General features: G+C 43.8%; 1 protein-coding gene across 5 annotated transcripts in view; it reads right to left on the reverse strand.

Annotated features, from left to right (window-relative positions):
* plekhm3 (pleckstrin homology domain containing, family M, member 3) overlaps positions 1–24,730 on the reverse strand; it is a 157,327-nt gene that overhangs the window by 97,809 nt on the left and 34,788 nt on the right. For all 5 annotated transcript variants that reach the window (XM_063051633.1, XM_063051630.1, XM_063051631.1 and 2 more), the window contains one exon: positions 6,246–7,157. In XM_063051633.1, coding sequence (XP_062907703.1) covers positions 6,246–7,157 — 912 coding nt within the window. The remainder of the gene's footprint in view (positions 1–6,245; positions 7,158–24,730) is intronic.

The raw sequence follows: 24,730 nt of genomic DNA on the forward strand, positions 1-24,730 counted from the left end.
TGTGTCAATTAAAATTGGTAAAGGTCTTTGGGGACATGCTAAGTTTCTTTAACCATGTGCACAGTACACATCTCATATTATTCAGCAGAAACCCCGGGCATCCAAGTGTGAGGAACAGCTAGAATCATTGCTGATCATACTGGAGGTTGGAGGTCTTCCTCAAGTGCACTTTCCAGGAAGTAATTATCCTGCAGGTTAACTAGCTAGGTACAGAGAGGCTGGCAATGTATGAATTCTTCAAGAGGACAGTGCCATCCAACCAGTTTCCAGGACTGAGTACTTCTCCTGTGACTCAACTATGCAAACTTGAAAAATTGTGACTGAGGTTATGGTGCAGCAGCATCAGGCAATACACAATACTTACTTAAAGCATTGTGGTCCATTTGGTCACCCTGCTACAGGAAAGTAAACTAGTAAGTGCAGAAAAAAAAAATCAAAGACGTTGCAAGAACTCATTAAACTGAGTTACAGGAAGAGGTTGGACAGTTAGGACTTCTTTTCCTTGGAGTACAAGGGAACAACAGTTGATCTGATGGAAGTGTACACGATTATACAAGGTAAAGATAGGGTGAATGCACTAAGCCTTTTTCCCAGGTTGTTAAATCAAGAACTGGGGGACATATGTTTATGGCGAAGGGAAAAGATTTAATAAGAACTTGAGAGGTAACTTTTGTGTTATTTTTGCACACAGGGTAGTGGGTATATGAAATGAGCTGCCGGAGAAATTGATTGAGGAAGGCACAATAACAATTTTTAAATGACAGATGGACAAGTAAATGCATAGGAAAGGCTTAGAAGGTTATAGGCCAAATAGGACTACTTCAGATGGGAATATTAGTTGGCATGGATGAGTTGGTCTGAAGTGCCTTCTTCCATGTGGTATGAATCCATGACTCTGTTAGATATTATGGCAGACAATTAAACTGTGGTAGCCCAATGGCTGATCAGTTCCAGATTCACTCATAAAAGATGGGAAGGTGTAGTGGTCCCTGTGGGCTTTGAATTCTAGCAGAAATCAATAACCTCTGAAGTGAACAAGTTAGTGGAGTGGAGTTGGGGCAGGAACTGAGTGGGTGGTAAATGGATTAGAGTGAAAAAAATTAATGCAAATGCCGCTTCAATTAATAATCAAAAAGGAAATCTCTATAATAAGAATAAACACAAGATGACGCAGGAACATGGACCTACCCAAATAAAATAAAGTCAAATGATGAAGACAGACTACATCAACTAAATGTGTTCACAGCAATTGAGAGGCAAATATTCTATTGAATAAAGCACTGGATAGCAAAAAAATTACTTCTTTTGGAAAGAAATTCTGAAACCAGTGGGCTTTACTTTAAAATTAGAGATAGGCTTTGGAAGAATGAAAGCGGTGCACATCTCCTAACCTATAGTGGAAATCTGAAACAATGCCACGGTTCTTTAAACTTCAAAATTTAGGAGGAGGAGAAGATGGCGACGTGACGCAGCGCGCAGTGGCCACTCCGGTGATGAATATTTGTTATCTGTCAAGGGTACTGTGCACAATCCTGATTTGATGGAGATAGACGTGAGAGCGCGTAGGAACATCTGGTGAAACTTCTGAAATGCCTGTTTCGCTGCCGCTGCTACTGTGTGATCCTGAATCTCAAGAGGGGAAGGCCCCGAGCCCTCGGCTTTGCTTGTTGCTCGGTGGCCGGGGCGGGGTCAAAGCGCTCGGCAGAGATGGTGCTTGGTGTCGGAGGCTCGAAGTTTTCGGACGGACTCAGAGTCGGCTGTGGTTGGGTGCTTTCAGGGTGCTGCATCGGCAAGTTTGCGGCGCTGGAGGTTCATGGCAGGGAGAGTTTCTCCCTTCTACCGTCTGCATGGGCTATCGGGACTTTGAGACATTTTTTTTACCGTGCCCATGGTCTGCTCTTAATCAAATTACGGTATTGCTTTGCACTGTTGTAACTATATGCTATAATTATGTGGTTTTTGTCAGTTTTGGTCTTGGTCTGTCCTGTGTTTCTGTGATATCATACTGGAGGAACATTGTATCATTTCTTAATGCATGCATTTCTAAATGACAATAAACGAGGACTGAGTGTCCTCATAATCTAATCTACCTAAATTGAAAATGCAGACATTTTGCCAGATAAAAACTGGTGCATAGATCAGTTATGATCTGATAGAATGGGCAGACAGGATTAAGGGGCTGAATGGTCTGTTCCTAGAAGTCATTCAAAACATTGATGCCCAAGAAAATAATGCAATTCCCAGGAGCTTAACTAAACTAACCTGAATGATTCAACACACACATTACCTAAAATGTACCCCATAAATGATGTTGTTCGTGTCCCCTTACTCGTCCCCAAATTCTGACACATCGATTCAACGACAGAGAAAAAAAGCAACAAAACATGCCAGCCCACATCCTGTCACCCTACACAACTAATGGTGTTTAAACGTCAATCAACCGGCTGATAGAGACAGGGCCCACACATCTTGCATTACAATTTAAATAGCTTTTACTAAGTAAATAACACAGGCCCTGAGGTGCCAATAGCTGGGATTAGTTTACTTAAAAAGCAGTTTTGCCATCCATTGGCTTGGATGGAACTTGCAGAATAAGACAGGGTTATTACTGTAGCTTTAATGGTCTTTCTGGCACTTTCTTTTAATTTCCGCACTGTCACTGCCACTTTCTGGCCTCAATTTGTCAAGGCAAACAATGCGGGATTTGTTTGGCCAGTAAGGTCTCAATTAGACATGGCTTTTGGCGTATTATTCGCCATTCATGCACGGTACAATGGGAGTAATTACAGGAATCTGTGCTGAGGGGCTAAGGAATTTAAAGTTTTAAAAAAACGTGTTTTTTTTTCTCTTCCCTCAGTCCCATACAACTTAACCGGCTGCCTCCTTGCCTAATCCATTGACAAAAGTGACAGGACTGCTCTTGTCAATTCAGAGAGGTCAGCTGATAAATGGATATGGGGCAAGGTGGTTGAATTCGAGCAACGACCCTGGGTCACTGGTTCTGCAATTACCTGGCTGAATCCTGACAGGTGTGTGAAAGTACGGAATGTGGCAGCAGTGTGAAAGGAAAGTCAAATAAAAGGAAAGAAAGGATCCAGTTTCAGGCCTGGCGTGATCCTTCAGTTCTTTGGTGTGAAATATAATTGGCTGAACTAGAAAGTTATGGAGAAATTATAGTGCATAAAGGAGACAATCCCACTTTTGCCACCGGTAAGCGATTTCTTCCCACCATTCCAATAGGCTGCCGTGCAGATTTTAAGTTAGTTTAACGCTGCAGGATGTCAGATGTACTGCTGGCTACCTATTTTCATGCTGCTTTCTGTTAGAAAACCAAGGCCCAGTTTCATCAGCAAACCTCAGCCATGGCTCAGTGATAGCATAAGACATAGGGGAATTAGGCCATTTGGCTCACTGAGTCTGCTCTGCCATTCCATCATGGCTGATTTATTAACGCCCTCAACCCCATTCTGCCTTCTCCTTGTACCCTTTGACACCCTTACTTATCAAGAACTAATCAACCTCCACATTAAATACACCCAATGACTTGTCCTCCATAACCATTTGTGGCAATTAATTCCACAGATTCACTAACCTCTGGCAAAAGAAATTCCTCATCTCTGTTCTAGAAGGGTATCCTTGTATTCTAGCCCTAGACTCTCCTACTATCAGAAACATCCTCTCCACATCAACTCTATCTAGGCCTTTCAATATCTGACAGGTTTCCATGAGATTCATCTACTCCCCTCCATCCCCGTAATAATAGAATGCCATGGGTTCATGTCCCAATCTAAGGACCTGAGCAAAGGACTGAAATACCAAGATCAGTACAGAAACAGTGCTGCACAGTTTTGGACTCCAACTTTCAGAAGAAACAATAAACCCTCATAGCTGGATACAACAGATTTTGCAGTGCTATTCTAACCTTCTGGCCCTACACTCCCCTACTACCAGAAACATCCTCTCCACATCAATGCTATCTAGGCCTTTCAATATTTGATAGGTTTCAATGAGATCCATCCATCCATCCACTCTCCCCACGCTCCCCCCCACCGCCCCCTGTAATAATAGAATGCCAAGGGATCATGTCCCAATCTGAGCACGGGGCTGATATACCAGGATCAGTACAGAAACAGCTCTGCACGGTTTGGGACTCCAACTTTCAGAAAAGGCAATAAACCCTCATAGCTGGATACAACAGACTTTGCAGTACTATTCTGAAGGGCTGGGTACTTGCCCCAAAGTTGCATCCACTGCATCTAGTGTGATGTTCATTTGTGCATTTTGGCTAGGTTATTTCCTGTGCTTGAAAAATTATCACGCTTCAGAAGTACTTTACTGGCTCCTAGATGTTTTTGGGATGTTGAGAAAACCTTTTTAAACACTGCAAGGAAAGCAGGAGGCAATGAATAATGACACCTGCTTCTTGTTTGGAAACAGTTTTAAAAATCTAAAGATATGATATCCTATAACCCAGAAATTCCAATTCCAGTAATGAGGAAAGAGTTACTAGCAGGAACACAGAGGGCAGTCTCCCTAAAGTAGGTTCTGTAGACCAAGTCCCCACTAGGTATCCTCCAAATGGATAAGAAAAAGATAGACAAACACATGTTGACATGATGGTCTCCACCTGAAACTTTGACCATCCCTTTCTTTCTTTTCAACCTACTGAGTTCTTCTAGCAACTTATGCTATGCTCTGACCTTTTGTCAAAAGTCCTATTTGCATTAGGATCTGAATTAAGAATGCCACACTTCAGTTCATAGAAGTTATTTGCAAAGAAAAAGGGAGACTTTCCATTTGAACTAACTCAACCTTAGTTCCTAAAGTAAAAAAAAGCATTTAACCTTTCTGGCACCATGCTCATGGTCACCATAAGTCCTAAGACCGTAAGACATAGGAGAAGAATTAGGCCATTTGGCCCATCGAGTCTGCTCTGTCATTCAATCATGGCTGATTTATTTTCCCTCTCAACCCCATTCTCCTGCCTTCTCCCTGTAACCTTTGAAGCTCTTACTAATCAGGAATCTATCAACCTCCACTTTACATACATTCAATGACTTGGCCTCCACAGCCGTATGTGGCAATGAATTCCACAGACACACCACCCTCCAGCTAAACAAATTTATCCTTATCTCTGTTTGAAAGGCACAGCTCTCTGGTCCTAGCCACAATTAAATCAATTCTATGGTACAGTATAAATACAAATGAAAGCTGTTTCATTACTACTTTTAAAAAATTATACAAACAATGAAGATGATGCTACTTTCTGCTTCTTGGAGAGTTTCTCAATATATAGTATGACTTGTTTTGATTCTGGTCTTTTGAGGTACTGGTAAAGCCAATATGAAACCTACAGACAACACCACAGATTGGTTGTCTATTAAACAGGAGAACATAGATGCCAAGGTGCCATCCCAAATGTTCCTTTTTCATCTTGAATGGTCTTGGGCGGAGGTTGAAACAGAACATCTCCTGCTAATAGCATTGTATGGTCAGATCATTCCTGGCTTCCAGGAGTGAGCATTGTGAAGTGGAAGATGAGAATTTATTCATTATTAGATGACAGTGCATCCATTCTGTCTTGGGACTCAGCACCGTGTCTAGGGTGGAATTAATTTGTGTGGAGGGACCAGACATACTGGGGCCAGCCAGACATGGACAAATTAGCCTAGAAGATGGCTCGCCTACACTTCCTGCCTCATGGTCCCCCCCCCCCCAGCTGATAGGCACCCATTCTTACAATACCTGACGTTAAAGCTGCAGGGTTACACTCCCTCCTGAAAAATCCTATTCAATATTCTCAGCCTTGTGAAACCACTTCCACAACACCAAACCTAGAACTTCCAGTTCCTCCAGCAGATTAAGCTTCCTGTATGTTCTGATCAAGAGATGCATATACATTCAGCATACCACTATTCATCAGACTTCTACCTCAAAAGTATTTATTATTCTAATGTGTAGCATCTTAAAAATAAAAGTGAGTTAAAAACATGTTGATGTATTGATAGAACGACATCTGGAAAATTTGTTATTCTGTCACCAAAATCCTCAGCATACCAGATTAATTAGAATTTACCATATCTACATTGGCAGAGGTCAGAACCAGGCTACCTGCCCAGCTCCTGCTCAGCAGTTTTCAAGATAAAATAAGCAAAAGAAATTCTCACTTTCCTGGGAGACAATGATGTTTTAACCAGGATAAGCTCCTTTCAAGCTTTATTTACTGACAAAATATAAACATTCACCTGCACACCTGAAGCTCTGAGCTGTGAGCCCCTTCTCCACTGTTATCACCGTCAGAAGACTGAGAAAGCTGCTGGTCACAGAGTACCGTTTATTCCTGCACACCCGCACACCTTCAGAATTTGTCTCTTTTGGCCGCAGATCCTTTGATGAGAAGTGGCCAGAGCAATTGGACAATAACGTGGAGTCAGTCACTGCCTTGATTGCCTCAGTCCACTCTTGAAGCTCCTGTTGTGTGTCTGCCATAAGAGTGAGCACCTCTTTGGGGAAAGCCAGCTTAAGGCGGGAAACAGAGCCTATCATGACTTCTGGCTCAACACTAAGGCATTGATTGATCTTGTAAGACATCAAGGGCTCCTCAACTAGGTCATTAGATCGAAAGCACTTTAGTTCACTTTGGCTAAGGACAAAGGTGTAAGAGTTCCAGTGATCCTGAGAGATCAGTTTATGAAGTAATCCGACCCGAATTATGCCGTCTGTGGGCAGGGAAAGGATTTTAGACTGAATTGATTCAACTTGGCAAGTTCCAGGACGCCAGCCAGGAAGTGGTGCCTCTTGGGTTCTATTTGGCAAACCCAAGATCTGTGGCTGACGTAGGTCATGTGCTCGCTTCAGAAGGTTCTGCTTCCAGTCTTCAGCCTCCCAGGTGGAGCATGCTTGCAATTGTAGCCATGCACTGTTGGAAAAAAGGATTTCCAGGACCCGATCACCAGAAATGGCTGATATGGTGATGCTTTCGCAGCAGCTCAGGTAGAACACACTGCAAAGATGGCAGTCATTCCCAGCCTCTGCACTGTACAAGCACAGCTCTTTTGGATAAAGCTCCACGTAACACTGTTTCCAAGGGCCACTCCGATCTTGTCTCGTCACCAGATATCCCTTCTTCAGGACTTCACGACTGGATGGCTGAGGATCTGTGGCATTGAAAAACAGAAAAATTGGTGCTAAGCACATTGATGCATTTAGACCTCCAGAGTTACCCACTGCATGACTGAATTTCCCAAATTCTACTCTCTGTACTGGCTTCCTGTGCTGCTGCATTACCGATTTGCAATGTTCCACGGACTGCTCCTTTCTACTCAATAATTTCATTCACTGTGCAGACTTCCAAGATCTCTGTGCTTTTCCTATTCTCCTATGTAGTTCATCCAGTTTCCAATAATGGAATTAGTTCCAGTTCTCTTTCCATTTACAGCCTAGTCTATCATGGGAAAAGCCCTCCCCACCATTGAGCACATCTACAATGTGCGCTGCGACAAAAAAGCACATCCATCATCAAGGACTTCCACCATCCAGGCCATGCTCTCTTCTCTCTGCTGCCATCAGGAAGGAGGTACAGGAGCCTTAGGTCCCACATCACCAAGTTCGGCAATTTTGAACCATCAGGCTCCTGAACCAGTGTGAATAACTTCACTCAACTCAGCACTGAAATGATTCCACAATCTATGGACTCACTTTCAGGGACACTACAATTCATTTCTCAGTATTAATTTATTCAATATTATTTTTTCTTTACTTTTTTTTGTACTTGCACAGTTTGTCTTTTGCATATTGATTGTCAGTCTTCGTGTATGGTTTTTCATTGATTTTGTTCTATTTTTTCATTCTATGAACACCTGTAAGAAATGAATCCCAGGGTAGTATGTTGTGATATATTTACTTAGAAACTTTGATTTTATTTTACAATGACTGATAAAATCTACCACTTTGACCAAACTGTTGGTCAATTGCATCATAACAACTGCACAAAAGATATCCAGCTGTGCCCCTGCGAATTCATGCCCCTGAGATATTTTACTACATTCAAGGCAGCTGCGTAAATGCAAGTCGTGCTGATTTTGAAAACATATGCAAAAATATGAGCACTGCTTCATTAGAAGAGCAGATTCTTATAATTTATTACATTCCTTTTTAGAAATAGATCTGTGTACATGAAGGTATTTACATAATGCTAATGACAACAGAATTTTTTTGTTTAGTTACTGCAATCAGCATCGAACATTCTCTGCATCACAAAAACGCCTTTCTGCAGTTGGAGACACAAGAAATTACAGAAGCTGGTATCTGGAGCAAAATACAAATTACTGGAGGGACTCAGGGTTGAGCAGCATCTGTAAGGGGAAAGGAATTGTTTAAGTAATCACAGTTCAAAGTGAAATTTATTATCAGAGTACATACATGTCACCACATACAACCTGAGATTGTTTTTCCTGTGGGCATGCTCAGCAAATCTACAGAACAGTAACTGTAAACAGGATCAATAAAAGAGCAAGAGCATAGAAGACAACAAACTGTGCAAATGCAAATACAAATAAATAGCAATAAGTAATGAGAGAATGAAATAACAAGATGAAGTGTCCTTAAAGTGAGATCATTGGTGTGGGAACACTAGAAATAGAATGAGTGTAGTTATTCTCCTTTGTTCAAGAGCCTGACAGTTGAGAGGTAGTATCTGTTCTTGAACCTGGTGGTGCAAGTCCTGAGGCACCTGTGCCTTCTACCTGATGGCAGTGGCAACAAAAGAGCATGGCCTGGTCGGTGAGGATCTTTGATCTTTGATGATGGATGCTGCTTTTCTACGACATTGTTTCATGTAAATGATGTACTGGGCTGAATCTACTACCTTTTGTTGGATTTTCCACTCAAGAGCATTGGTGTTCCCGCACCAAGCTATAATGCAGCCAGTCAATACACTTTCCAATGCACATCTATAGAAGTTTGTCAAGGTTATTGATGAAATGCTGAATCTTTGCAGACTCCTAAGGAAGTAGAGGCACTGTCATGCTTTCTTTGCAATTACATTTCTATGATGGGTCCAGGGCATAGTGAGATAGTGACACCTGAGAATTTAAAATTACTGACCCTCTCCACTTCTGATGAGTATTGGCTTATGGCCCTCTGGTTTCTCTCTCCTGAAGTCTATAATCAGCTCCTTGGTCTTACTGACTTTGAATGAGACGTTGTTATGACACCACTCAGACGGATTTTCAATCTCCCTCCTGTATACCGGTTTGTCACCATCTTTGATACGGCCCACAGCAGTGCTGTCATCAGCAAACTTAAATATGATATTGGAGCTGTGCCTAGTCATGCAGTCTTAAGTGTAGAGCGAATAAAGCAGGGGGCTAAGCACATAGACCTGTGGTGCACCTGATGTGTTGAGACCCTGCATCAGGACTGAGAGTAGAGAAGTAAGCAGCAAACATAGAGGAGAGGATGTGGGGCAAGAGGGGAGCCAGGATGTGATAGGATAACTGAGGATAGGTGAAGAAAGGTGGGCAGCTGGAGCCAGGAGAGGAGACTGAGTTGGGAGACAGAAGCAAGAGAGTGATAGGAGAAAGCAGGCAAGGAGGAAATGACTATCACACGGTAGCACTCACATTTACAGTGATGAAATGCTTGGAGAGGTTGGTCATGACTAGACTGAACTCCTGCCTCAGCAAGGACCTGGACCCATTGCAGTTTGCTTATCGCCACAATAGGCTAATGGCAGATGCACTCTCAACGGCTCTCCACATGGCTTTAGACCACCTGGACAACACAAACACTTCTGTCAGGAAACACACATCAAAATTGCTGGTGAACGCAGCAGGCCAGGCAGCATCTCTAGGAAGAGGTACAGTCGGCGTTTCGGGCCGAGACCCTTCATCAGGACTAACTGAAGGAAGAGCTAGTAAGAAATTTGAAAGTGGGGGGGGGAGGGGGAGATCCAAAATGATAGGAGAAGACAGGAGGGAGAGAGATGGAGCCAAGAGCTGGACAGGTGATTGGCAAAAGGGATACGAGAGGATCACGGGACAGGAGGCCCAGGGAGAAAGACGGGGGGGGGGAAACCCAGAGGATGGGCAAGGGGTATAGTCAGAGGGACAGAGGGAGAAAAAGGGGAGAGAGAGAAAGAATGTGTGTATAAAAATAAATAACGGATGGGGTATGAGGGGGAGGTGGGGCATTAGCAGAAGTTAGAGAAGTCAATGTTCATGCCATCAGGTTGGAGGCTACCCAGACGGAATATAAGGTGTTGACTTCTGTCAGGATGCTGTTCATCGACTACAGTTCAGCATTTAATACCATCACTCCCACAATCCTGATTGAGAGGTTGCAGAACGTGGGCCTCTGTACCTCCCTCGGCAATTGGATCCTCCACTTCCTAACCGGAAGACCATAATCTATGCAGATTGTTGATAACATATCCTCCTCACTGACAATTAACACTGGCGCACTTCAGGGTTGTGTGCTTAGCCCACTGCCCTACTCTCTGTATACACATGACTGTGTGCCTAGGCACAGCTCAAGTACCATCTATAATTTTGTCGATGATACAACCATTGTTGGTAGAATCTCAGGTGGTGATGAGAGGCCGTACAGGAGTGAGATATGCCAACTAGTAGAGTGGTGCCGCAGCAACAACCTGGCACTCAACATCAGTAAGACGAAAGAACCAATTGTGGACTTCAGGAAGGGTAAGACGAAGGAATACATATCAATCCTTATAGAGGGATCAGAAGTGGAGAAGGTGAGCTGTTTCAAGTTCCTGGGTGTCATGATCTCCGAGGATCTATAAGACCATAAGACAAAGGAGCAAAAGTCAGCCATTCGGCCCATCGAGTCTGCTCCGCCATTTTATCATGAGCTGATCCATTCTCCCATTTAGTCCCACTCCCCCGCCTTCTCACCATAACCTTTGATGCCCTGGCTACTTAGATACCTATCAATCTCTGCCTTAAACACACCCACTGACTTGGACTCCACTACAGCCCGTGGCAACAAATTCCACAGATTCACCACCCTCTGGCTAAAAAAATTTTTTCTCATCTCTGTTCTGAATGGGCACCCTTCAAACCTTAAGTCATGCCCTCTTGTACTAGACTCCCCCTCCATGGGAAACAATTTTGCCACATCCACTCTGTTCATGCCTTTCAACATTCGAAATGTTTCTATGAGGTACCCCTCATTCTTCTAAACTCCAAGGAGTACAGTCCAAGAGCGCACAAACATTCCTCATATGTTAACCCTCTCATTTCCGCAATCATTCCAGTGAATCTTCTCTGAACCATCTCCAACGTTAGCACATCCTTTCTTAAATAAGGAGCCCAAAACTGCCCACAGAACTCCAAGTGAGGTCTTACCAGTGCCTTATAGAGCCTCAACATCACATCCCTGCTCCTATACTCTATTCCTCTAGAAATGAATGCTAACATTGCATTCGCCTTCTTCACCACCGACTCAACCTGGAGGTTAACCTTAAGGGTATCCTGCACGAGGACTCCCAAGTCCCGCTGCATCTCAGAACTCTGAATTCTCTCCCCATTTAAATAATTGTCTGCCCGTTTGCTTCTTCTACCAAAGTGCATAACCATACACTTTCCAACATTGTATTTCATTTGCCACTTCTTTGCCCATTCTCCCAATCTATCCAAGTCTCTCTGCAGACTTTCTGTTTCTTCAGCACTACCGGCCCCTCCACCTATCTTTGTATCATCAGCAAAGCCATCTATTCCATAATCCAAATCGTTGATGTACAATGTAAAAAGAAGCGGCCCCAACACGGACCGCGGTGGAACACCACTGGTAACCGGCAGCCAACCAGAATAGGATCCCTTTATTCCCAGAGGGATCTAACCTAGTCCCTACATATCAATGCAGTTATAAAAAAAAAGGCAAGACAGCAGATATATTTCACTTGGAGTTTGAAGAGATTTGGTATGTCAACAAATGTACTCAAGAAGTTCTATAGATGTACCGCGGAGAGCATTCTGACAGGCTGCATCACTGTCTGGTATGGAAGGGCTACTGCACAAGACTGAAAGAAGCTGCAGAAGGTTGTAAATCTAGTCAGCTCCATCTTGGGGTACTAGCCTACAGAGTACCCAGGACATCTTCAAGGAGTGGTGTCTCAGAAAAGCAGTGTCCATTATTAAGGACCTCTAGCACCAGGGTATGCCCTTTTCTCACTGTTACCATCAGGTGGGAGGTACAGAAGCCTGAAGGCACACACTCAGCGATTCAGGAACAACTTCTTCCCCTCTGCCATCCGATTCCTAAATGGAAAATTGAACCCTTGGACACTACCTCACTTTTTTGAAAATACATAGGATTTCCATTTTTTGCACGATTTTTAATCTATTCAAGATGACAGGTGACCTGATAGAGATGTACAAGATGATGAGAGGCATTGATCATGTGGATAGTCAGAGGCTTTTTCCCAGGGCTGAAATGGCGAGCACGAGAGGGCACAGTTTTAAGGCACTTGGAAGTAGATACAGAAGAGATGTCAGGAAGGCCCACCAGTGCCTTTACTTCCTGAGAAAACTAAAGAAATTTGGCCTGTCCCCTAAAACTCTCATTAATTTTTATAGATGCACCGTAGAAAGCATTCTTCTAGGGTGCATCACAACCTGGTATGGAAGTTGTCCTGTGCAAGACCTAAAGAAGCTGCAGAAGATCGTGAACACGGCGCAGCACATCACACAAACCAATCTTCCGTCCGTGGACTCACTTCATACCACATGCTGTCGGAGCAGTGCTGCCAGGACAATCAAGGACACGATCCACCCAGCCAACACACTTTTTGTCCCTCTTCCCTCCGGGAGAAGGCTCAGGAGCTTGAAGACTCGTACGGCCAGATCTGGGAACAGCTTCTTTCCAACTGTGATAAGACTGCTGAACGGATCCTGACCCGGATCTGGGCTGTACCCTCCAAATATCCGGACCTGCCTCTTGGTTTTTTTGCACTACCTTCCTTCCCATTTTTCTATTTTCTACTTATGATTTATAATTTAAATTTTCAATATTTACAAATTTTTACTATTTTAAATATTTAATATTTGTAATCCAGGGAGTGTGAAGATCAAAATCAAATATGCTGTGATGATTGTACGTTCTAGTACCAATTGTTTGGTGACAATAAAGTATAAAGTATAAAGTAAGTTTTTTACACAGAGAGTGGTGAGTGTGTGGAATGGGCTGCTGGCGACAGTGGTGGAGGCAGATACGACAGGGTCTTTTAAGAGACTCCTGGATAGGTACAAGGAACTTAGAAAAATAGAGGGCTATGGGTAACCCTAGGTAATTTCTAAAGTAAGTACATGTTTGGCACAGCATCATGGGCCGAAAGAGCCAGTATTGTGCTGTAGATTTTCTATGTTTCTATACGTATACTGTAATTAATTAATTAATTAAATTTTATTTTGGTTTTTTTCCTCTATATTATGTATCAGATTGAACTGCTGCTGCTGTTAACAAATTTCATATCACATGTCAGTGATAATAAACCTGACTCCGATTCTGATTCTGAAAACAAAAGCAGATGGAGCCAGGAGAGGGAGTATGAAACTGGAAACAGAGGCCGGAGGGTGATAAGCAAGAAGCAAATGCTAACACTTCTAAAATCTGATAAGTAAGAATGGTAATCCTTTTACAGTTCAATTATAGCATTTCCGCTCTCACTGCAACAATGGCCTTCTGCAAGCTGTTCATCTGAGAACAAATGAGTGTTACTTTTGTGCAGCAAACTAATGATCCCCAAAACACATCAGAAGTCATATATCTTGTGCCAATAAGGAGAGGTCTTACTTGGAGCGGGTCTATTCTTGCATTTAATAACCCAAAATAAACACTTGTTGGTTGTTTTCTTTTTTTTTCTCTCACTCACTCTCTCTTCCCCACCACCCCAATTCTCAAGGATGTATGGTTTCCCCCTCCACTCCCCAATTTTAAGTCTGTGAGTCAAGATCCAGTCAAGCACAAAATCCAGATCTACCAGTGCAGTAACGAGGGGTTCTACACCATTGCAGGCATTGCTTTACCATGCAAAATCAAACATACCTTTCTTTTAACAACATACATCAAAGTTGCTGGTGAACGCAGCAGGCCAAGCGGCATCTCTAGGAAGAGGTGCAGTCGACGTTTCAGGCCGAGACCTTTTGTCAGGACTAACTGAAGGAAGAGTGAGTAAGGGATTTGAAAGCTGGAGGGGGAGGGGGAGATGCAAAATGATAGGAGAAGACAGGAGGGGGAGGGATAGAGCCGAGAGCTGGACAGGTGATAGGCAAAAGGGGATACGAGAGGATCATGGGACAGGAGGTCCGGGAAGAAAGACAAGGGGGGGGTGACCCAGAGGATGGGCAAGAGGTATATTCAGAGGGACAGAGGGAGAAAAAGGAGAGTGAGAGAAAGAATGTGTGCATAAAAATGAGTAACAGATGGGGTATGAGGGGGAGGTGGGGCCTTAGCGTGAAGTTAGAGAAGTCGATGTTCATGCCATCAGGTTGGAGGCTACCCAGACGGAATATAAGGTGTTGTTCCTCCAACCTGAGTGTGGCTTCATCTTTACAGTAGAGGAGGCCGTGGATAGACATGTCAGAATGGGAATGGGATGTGGAATTAAAATGTGTGGCCACTGGGAGATCCTGCTTTCTCTGGCGGACAGAGCGTAGATGTTCAGCAAAGCGGTCTCCCAGTCTGCGTCGGGTCTCACCAATATATAAAAGGCCACATCGGGAGCACCGGACGCAGTATATCACCCCAGTCGACTCACAGGTGAAGTGATGCCTCACCTGGAAGGACTGTTTGGGGCCCTGAATGGTGGTAAGGGAGGAAGTGTAAGGGCATGTGTAGCACTTGTTCCGCTTACACGGATAAGTGCCAGGAGGGAGATCAGTGGGGAGGGATGGGGGGGACGAATGGACAAGGGAGTTGTGTAGGGAGCAATCCCTGCGGAATGCAGAGAGAGGGGGGAGGGAAAGATGTGCTTAGTGGTGGGATCCCGTTGGAGGTGGCGGAAGTTACGGAGAATAATATGTTGGACCCGGAGGCTGGTGGGGTGGTAGGTGAGGACCAGGGGAACCCTATTCCTAGTGGGGTGGTGGGAGGATGGAGTGAGAGCAGATGTACGTGAAATGGGGGAGATGCGTTTAAGAGCAGAGTTGATAGTGGAGGAAGGGAAGCCCCTTTCTTTAAAAAAATGAAGACATCTCCCTCGTCCTAGAATGAAAAGCCTCATCCTGAGAGCAGATGCGGCGGAGACGGAGGAATTGCGAGAAGGGGATGGCGTTTTTGCAAGAGACGGGGTGAGAAGAGGAATAGTCCAGATAGCTGTGAGAGTCAGTAGGCTTATAGTAGACATCAGTGGATAAGCTGTCTCCAGAGACAGAGACAGAAAGATCTAGAAAGGGGAGGGAGGTGTCGGAAATGGACCAGGTAAACTTGAGGGCAGGGTGAAAGTTGGAGGCAAAGTTGATAAAGTCAACGAGTTCTGCATGCGTGCAGGAAGCAGCGCCAATGCAGTCGTCGATGTAGCGAAGGAAAAGTCGGGGACAGATACAAGAATAGGCACGGAACATAGATTGTTCCACAAACCCAACAAAAAGGCAGGCATAGCTAGGACCCATACGGGTGCCCATAGCTACACCTTTAGTTTGGAGGAAATGGGAGGAGCAAAAGGAGAAATTATTAAGAGTAAGGACTAATTCCGCTAGACGGAGCAGAGTGGTGGTTTTCATTCTAGGACGAGGGAGATGTCTTCATTTTTTAAAGAAAGGGGCTTTCCTTCCTCCACTATCAACTCTGCTCTTAAACACATCTCCCCCATTTCACGTACATCTGCTCTCACTCCATCCTCCCACCACCCCACTAGGAATAGGGTTCCCCTGGTCCTCACCTACCACCCCACCAGCCTCCGGGTCCAACATATTATTCTCCGTAACTTCCGCCACCTCCAACGGGATCCCACCACTAAGCACATCTTTCCCTCCCCCCCCCTGCATTCCGCAGGGATCGCTCCCTACACAACTCCCTTGTCCATTCGTCCCCCCCATCCCTCCCCACTGATCTCCCTCCTGGCACTTATCCGTGTAAGCGGAACAAGTGCTACACATGCCCTTACACTTCCTCCCTTACCACCATTCAGGGCCCCAAACAGTCCTTCCAGGTGAGGCATCACTTCACCTGTGAGTCGACTGGGGTGATATACTGCGTCCGGTGCTCCCGATGTGGCCTTTTATATATTGGTGAGACCCGACGCAGACTGGGAGACCGCTTTGCTGAACATCTACGCTCTGTCCGCCAGAGAAAGCAGGATCTCCCAGTGGCCACACATTTTAATTCCACATCCCATTCCCATTCTGACATGTCTATCCACGGCCTCCTCTACTGTAAAGATGAAGCCACACTCAGGTTGGAGGAACAACACCTTATATTCCGTCTGGGTAGCCTCCAACCTGATGGCTTGAACATCGACTTCTCTAACTTCCGCTAAGGCCCCACCTCCCCCTCGTACCCCATCTGTTACTCATTTTTATGCACACATTCTTTCTCTCACTCTCCTTTTTCTCCCTCTGTCCCTCTGAATATACCTCTTGCCCATCCTCTGGGTCACCCCCCCCCTTGTCTTTCTTCCCGGACCTCCTGTCCCATGATCCTCTCGTATCCCCTTTTGCCTATCACCTGTCCAGCTCTCGGCTCCATCCCTCCCCCTCCTGTCTTCTCCTATCATTTTGCATCTCCCCCTCCCCCTCCAGCTTTCAAATCCCTCACTCACTCTTCCTTCAGTTAGTCCTGACGAAGGGTCTCGGCCTGAAACGTCGACTGCACCTCTTCCTACAGATGCTGCCTGGCCTGCTGCGTTCACCAGCAACTTTGATGTATGTTGCTTGAATTTCCAGCATCTGCAGAATTCCTGTTGTTTACACCTTTCTTTTAGTTTGGTTGTGAAACAGAGCACTGTCCTGGTCAATATTTATCCCTCAGTCAACATAACCAAATTACAGATCATCTATCTTGTTGTCATTTGTATGAAAACAGCCTGCCCCATTTCCAATATTAAAACTGTACCTACACTTCAAATATAAAAGGCCCATCTTCAATCATAAAGTCAGAATTAGGAACGTCCACTGATAACTAGGCAATGTTCTGCACCATTTGCAACTTCTCAGACAACAAAGCACTCCACAACCAAACGCAGCAAGACCTCTCTGGGCTGATAGGTAGCAAGTAATACTTGTGCTGCAAAAGTGATGGGCAACGATGGTACCCAACAAGAGGAAATCTAGCTATCAACCATAAGCAACTAATAGCGTTACTATCACTGCAATCTCCACCATCAATATCTTGGGGGCTAGCAGTGACCAGAAAATGAAATGGGGGGCTAGCAGGGACCAGAAGATGAAATGGGGAAGCCACATACACAATGTAGCTACAAGAGAATATCAGAGGTTAGAGATCCTGCAGTGAACAGCTCACCTCCAAAATTCCCAAAGTCAATCCTCATCTACAGGACTCAACCCAGGAATGTGATGGAATACTTGCCAACTGTCTGGATGTGTACAGCTTCAATAACACTCAAGAGGCTTGACACCATATGGGTCATAGTAGCCACTTGATAGACATCCCATCCACACCCATTCACATACACTGCTTCTGAAGCATAATAGCAACAGTTTGTACCGTCTACTAGTTATAGGATACACTTGCAACACACCAAGACTTGTCAGACAGCACTTTCCAAACCCATGATCTCTACAACCTAGAAAGACAAGGGCAGGAAAAACATCACCAGCCTCCAAGCCACCCCATCCTTATCTTGAAAATACTGTATATTACTTTACTGTCATTAAATAGAAAGCTTGGAAATCTTTCCCTTATAGCTTTATAGAAATACTAACAATTCAAAGACTGCAAAGGATCAAGAAGTTAGCTCACCAGCATGTTTTCAGAGGCATTTTGGAATGGGTAATTAAATACTGTATTAGCAAGCAAAGCCTACTTCCCTTGAATAAAAAAAATGATTGCAAAAAAATATAGGATGCTTTTCAAGTAACATTAGGATTTGATGTGGAAATGTTGATTCATTACTACCGACTGACTAAGTCTAAAACCAGAGTCCATAAACGTATTTGTTATTTAGGAATGCAGGAACGCCTATTACCTAAAGAATAGTTAGAATTCGTTGCATAAACATGTAACAAATCACTGCTACATGGAATGGTCGGGAAGAACAGAATAACTGCATTTAAGAGAAAGCAGGGAAGAGATCAGAAACTTGTGACTAATCTCTCTGCCTATCATGGAGTACAAGATTCTGTCCAAGGCCATTGCTAATTGAAAGATGTCTCATATGGAGCCAGTGATTCACCTGGATTAGACATCTGCCATAACCAGGAGGGAGGATCTCTGACAACCTGTATAACAAGTTTGTTGGCTGTCGGAGACATGTGCGGAAAAGTTTTGAAGTGGAAAACCTGTTGCACTAGGGCAGATCCACTTTCTTGACCTGTTGATCTCATCTGTCCAGTCTGTTGGAGCTGATTTCACATGTTGGGACAAGCATATCCCTTTCTCACTGGGGTATGAGGCCTACTGTCTACCCTCAACTGATTTAGCCCACCTGTCGAAGCAGTGTACTGGAGTGGGGCTGCTGTCACATGCAAACAGTACTTGGATCCACAAGTGAGAGTTGAGTGTCTGGTGGGACCCAAACGTGATTGACCGGCCCCAGAATGGGCACAACAAGCCCCTTCATCAGGGGTGCTACCCCTCCCTGGATACTACATGCACTCCGTAATCTGTACCATCCAAGGAGATAATCACCTAGGTGCGAGACAGGGTGTCCTTTCCTAACTCAGCATGGACCTGGAGAAGGCCCTTGACAGAATACCACATGATACAGAGGAGGATTTGGAGTGATCAAAAGTGATCAGAATCTGAAATTGGATATGACTGCTTTACACAGATGCTACTAGTGCAGTCCATGCTGAGAAATGGAAAGCTTTCTGATCAAATCTGGAGTTAGGCAAGGCTGACCTCTGCCTTGTGTGCAGTATTGAAGGTTTTGCTGGATCCATCAAGAAACACGTGGACATGAGGGGCGACAATTCTAGGCAGGGGAGGCACTCAAGTCAAGGCCTCCCTGTCATGGATGATGACACTATCTTCGGCTTAGATTCACTGCTGAGGAATAGAGAACGCCGTGAATGGGCATTAGGCCACAGTGAACAGCCACAAACGTGAGGTCTATTTCTTGGCAGCTGGTTTGTCTGATCCTTTGTCTCCTTCACTGTCAGGTCCACCTTTCTGAAGGTGTTGGGGAGCTGGCTCAGAGGTTCAGTGTGTAGTAAAACAGAAACAAGAAATGGGGGAATGGCCTATTCCCACTTAATTGTAGGAAAATGCCAGGTCACTAGGTGGATGATACTCAGGCTGCTGTTATTATCAACTGAGAAAAATACAGGGGAAAAAAAAACAAGGACTTACAAAGCTAACAGAGTGGAATAAGCTTTATGCCAGCATGATCTAGTTGGGTCAAAGGGTCTGAACATCTGCAATACATTCTTGCAGTGAAACATGCTATATAAATGCAGGTTCCTTCTTTTAATTATACAGGCTTTGACACAGTTGCATAGACTTCAGTCCTTGGGATTTATGGCTTTGAGGCATAAGAGGATAGATGTTGAGATGGTTCCACAAGTGGGAGAGTCTAGTTACAATATTATAGAATTGTATATTCATATAGCATTACAGCACAGAAATAGGCCCTGCAGCTTATCAGGTCCATACCAAACTGTTATTCTGCCTAGCTCCATCAACCTGCGCCTGGACCGTAGCCCTTCGTACCCCTCCCATCCACGTACTTATCAATTTGCAATCAAAATCACATCTACCAGTTCCACTGGCAGCTCTTTTCACACTCGTACAATACTGAGCGAAGAAGCCTCCCCCATCAGGTTCCCCGTAAATATTTCACCTTTTACCCTTAACCTATTAACTCTAGTTCTAGTCTCACCCAAGCTCAGTGGAAAAAAGCCTGCTTGCATTAATGGGATAGTCATTTAGAACTGTGGTGGATGTGAATTTCTTCCTCCAAAGGGTGGTGAATTGCTGGAATTCTCTGTGCTTGAGGATTGTGAGGGCAAGATGACAGATAGTTATAGAGAATGAATAAATCAATGGGCAACTGGCAATGAAGAAGCGTTGAGGCTTGGGGCAAATAATCATGGTCAAATTGAATTGCAGGCATTCTTGAGGGAACAGGTGGTCTACCATTGCACCATTATCTTGTGTTCTCTGGTACTTTGCTTTGTTGCATCCAAGATGATTCATTTGGAAATGCTGACATTCCTTGTCAACTACAGCACAAGTTCCAGCAATCTCCAAGCCGTCAACAACACAGTAGCATTTTATTCGTACGCCGAACAGCTTGCAAATTGGAATTGTGGCTGCAGGTACAGTAACCTTTACTGTTGGTTTTCCAAACTCACATTGGTATGTATGGACTATACCCAAACTGGGACATTTATAAGTTACGGTGGATCTGCATGTCCGAGATCTGACCAACCTGCAGCAGGAATTTACTGAATATTGATCAGGCATGGGAAACCTAGCTGATCTTTCCCTCGAGATGCACAGGTTGTAGCTTTCTTCCCTAACCTGACGTTGACTAGAGGTTAACCACTACATTTCCTCATCTGTATGACACAATGGCTCATTCCTTTACTTTCGATTGAAAACTCAGCTTTTGTTTATTGCTGGTGTCTGGTAATTTTATAAAACTAGCCTGAGCAGTTTGCCTTACCTAGTACTTTCGTCAAATCAGGACAATACTTTGCTTGCATAAACCATGATTAATCAAATATAAACATGCAGAATTCTGGAGAGGGCATTGTGTTTGAGCACAGATTTGACGGTACTTGGTGGTCCCTTAACTCATAACTCAAAGTTAAACATACATTTATTACCAGAGTACATATATGTCATCATATACTACCCTAAGATTCATTTTCTTGCAGGAATTTACTGTAGAACAAAGGTACCCCAATGGGGTACCTGGCCAAATACTAAAAACCTGTGCTGCTAGAACACCTGGACAGCAAAGGTGCATATATCAGGATGTTCTTTATTGACTACAGCTCAGCATTCAATACCATCATCCCCTCAAAACAAATCAGTAATAAACTCCAAGACCTTCACTCAATACCTCCTTGTGCAATTGGATCCTCGATTTCCTCACTTGCAGACCCCAGTCAGGTCAGACTGGTAACAACTTTTCCTCCACAATCTCCATCAACACAAGTGCAATACAGGACTGTGTGCTTAGCTCACTGCTCTAATCACTTTACAGTTATTACTGTGTGGCCAAGCACAGCTCTCGAATGCCATATTCAAGTTTGCTAATGACACCACTGTGGTAGGTTGAATCAAAGATGGTGACAAAATCAGCATATAGGAGGAAGACTGAAAATCTGGCTGAGTGATGCCACAACAACCACCTCTCACTCAATGTCAGCAAGACCAAGGAGCTGGTTATTGACTTCAGGAAACCAGAGGTTCATAAGCCAGTCTTCATCAGAGGATCAGAGGTGGAGAGGGTCAGCAATTTTAAGCTCCTTGGTGTAATTATTTTGGAGGACCTGTGCAATTATGAAGAAAGCAAGGCAGCACCACTACTTCCTTAGGTGTTTGCGGAGATTTGGCATGACATCTAAAACTAAAAACATCCAAATACTAAAAACCTGTGCTGCTAGAACACCTGGACAGCAAAGGTGCATATATCAGGATGTTCTTTATTGACTACAGCTCAGCATTCAATACCATCATCCCTTCAAAACAAATCAATAATAAACTCCAAGACCTTCACTCAATACCTCCTTGTGCAATTGGATCCTTGAGATGTGTGGTGGAGAGTATACTGACTGACAGCATCACAGCTTGGTATGGAAGCACCAATGCCCTTGAACAGAAAATCCTACAAAAAGTGGATACGGCCCAGTCCATCACAGGTAAGGCCCTCCCCACTACTGAGCACATCTACATGAATATTGAAGCAGGAAAGCAACATCCATCATCAGGGACCCCCAACCACCCAGGACGTGCTCTCTTCTTGCTGCTACCATCAGGAAGAAGGTACAGGAGCCTCAGAACTCACAGCATCAGGTTCAGGAACAGTTATTACCCCTCAACCATCAGGCTGTTGAATCAAAGGGGACAACTTCACTCAACTTTACTTGCTCCATCATTGAAATGTTCCCACAACCTGTGGACTTACTTTCAAGGACTCTTCATCTCATATTCTTGATATTTATTGTTTGTTTATTTATTATTTTTCTCTTCTTGTATTTGCAGTTTACTGTATTTTGCACACTGGTTGATCACATAAGTCGGTGCGGTGTATCATTGACTCTACTATGGTTATTATTCGATTATGGATTTATTGAGTATGCCAGCAAGAAGCTGAATCTCAGTGTTGTATATGATGACATACAGTATATGTACTTTGATAATAAATTTACTTTGAACTTTGAAATACAATGGAATCAATGAAAAACTACACATGAAGACAAAGTAACGTGCAAAAGACAAACTTCGCAAATACAATAAAACAAATGCAATAAATAATACTCAGTACATGAGTTGTAGACTCCTCAGTATTACTTACTTATTAACTGTACTATTCCATGACTCCATGAAATCACCTGTGAGTTTGAACGATTGTTAGAACCACTAATATTGCTATTCCATCACATTATTAGGTTTCACATTTCCAAGTTAAAAGGCAAAATTAAAAATGTTAATGGGAGCACTCTTATTCCTCTCTTTCTCTCCCCTCTACATTCTCTCCTGTGCAAACATTGGTTCCATGTCCTATATCTCAGTCTGTAATTTTTTAGCCTTGTGCTTAAGTTGCTCCACAGACTCACCCCCCCTCTATCTCCACAACCCCCTGTAGCAATCCAACCTTGTGGAAGCTCAAATATGGGCTTGTCTCTAAGCCTGATTTCCTAAGCCAAATTACAAACTGTGCTCCAAGTCCAAGACTTCCGTTCCTATTTTGCATCACTCTGCCACTCTCTCTTCCTTTACAGATAACCCAGAAAACCTGCTCTTTCACTGCGCTGTATTGGAGTTCCAACTTCTATGTGGCCCAGAGACAGATTTTGACTGTGAAGTATTTTGTAAAGTGTTCACTTATTGCTGTTGTTACTAAAACATAATTCCCACTCTTTCCAACAATTTAATTACATATATTGAAAGGTAAAATTCTCCCAATAAACACTGAAACCATAAAATATTGCTCTTCTTTTTCTATGGAGATAGAAACTAATCTCTGCACCTCATAATTGATCAATGGCTCCTACTATTCATTGTATACTTTAAGAGTATTACATTCAGCAGACACACTAATCTGCTATTTGCTAGATAATAGGTGCATGTTTTGTTACTGCACTCCTCCCGTTAATTCAATAATATACTGTACATGCTCTTATTTTTCACTCTGGTAAATTTCACTTGGCTGCAGATTATGGTGAGCCACTTTTCTTAACCACCACTCCTCACAAACCCACCACCCTCCATACAGTTAGCTTAAAGGCACTTCAAGAGATCAGTATTCAGCCAGACCAACAATACGGTCTCTGTACGACAAGGGTCTGTATAGAAAGAGTTAAATGTGATTCATCCTTTGTACATGCTAAAATAAAATGGGAGTTTGAAAGACAAAATGCTGCAGCCACCCAGGGAAAGAGATGCTGGAGCCTTTAAGACAATAAGACACAGGACCAGAGTTAGGCTGTTCGCCCATTGAGTCTGCTCCACCATTCCACTGTGGCTAATTTATTAGTCCCCTCAACCCCATTCTCCTGCCTTCCCCCCATAACCTTTGGCACCTTGACTAACCAAGAACCTACCAACCTCTACTTTAAATACACTCAATGACTTGGCCCATACAGCCGTCAGTGGCAATGAATTCCATAGATTTACCACCTTCTGGTTAAAGAAATTCCTCTCATCTCTGTTCAGAATGGACATTTCTCTATTCTGAGGCTGTGCCCCCGGTCCTAGACTCAACCACTAGGAAACATCTTTTCTACATTCATTCTGTCTAGGCCTTTCAATATTCGATAGGTTTCAATGAGAACGCCCCCCTCATTCTTCCAAACTCGAGCAAGTACAAGCCCAGAGCCATCAAATGTGCCTGTTACTTTAACCCTTTCATTCCTGGAATCATTCTTGTGTACCTCTTCTGGACCCTCTTCAAGGACAGCATGTCTTTTCTTAGATGTGGCCCAGAACTGCTCACAATACTCCAAGTGTGGACTAGCCAATGCCTTATAAAGCCTCAGCATCATATCCTTGCTCTTATATTCTAGCCCTCTCGAACTGAATGCTAACATTGCAAGTTAACCTTTAGGAAATCCTGCACAAGGATTTCCAAGTCTCCATACACCTCTGATTTTTGAATTTTCTCCCCATTTATGCTTTTATTCCTTCTACCAAAGTGCATGACCATACACTATATTACATCTGCCACTTCTTTGCCCATTCTCCTAATCCGTCCAGGTCCTTCTGTAGATGCCCTCTTCCTCAACACTACCTGCCCCTATCCTTGTATTGTCTGCAAACTGAGCCACAAAGCCATCAATTCCATCATCCAAATCAAGCCAGTGAGAGACAGCTGGAGTCCATGCTGGGTTGGGCACTGGTCCTTCACAGTGCTGCC

This window comes from Mobula hypostoma, chromosome 6 (genome assembly GCF_963921235.1).
Source record: "Mobula hypostoma chromosome 6, sMobHyp1.1, whole genome shotgun sequence".
NCBI lineage: Eukaryota > Metazoa > Chordata > Chondrichthyes > Myliobatiformes > Myliobatidae > Mobula > Mobula hypostoma.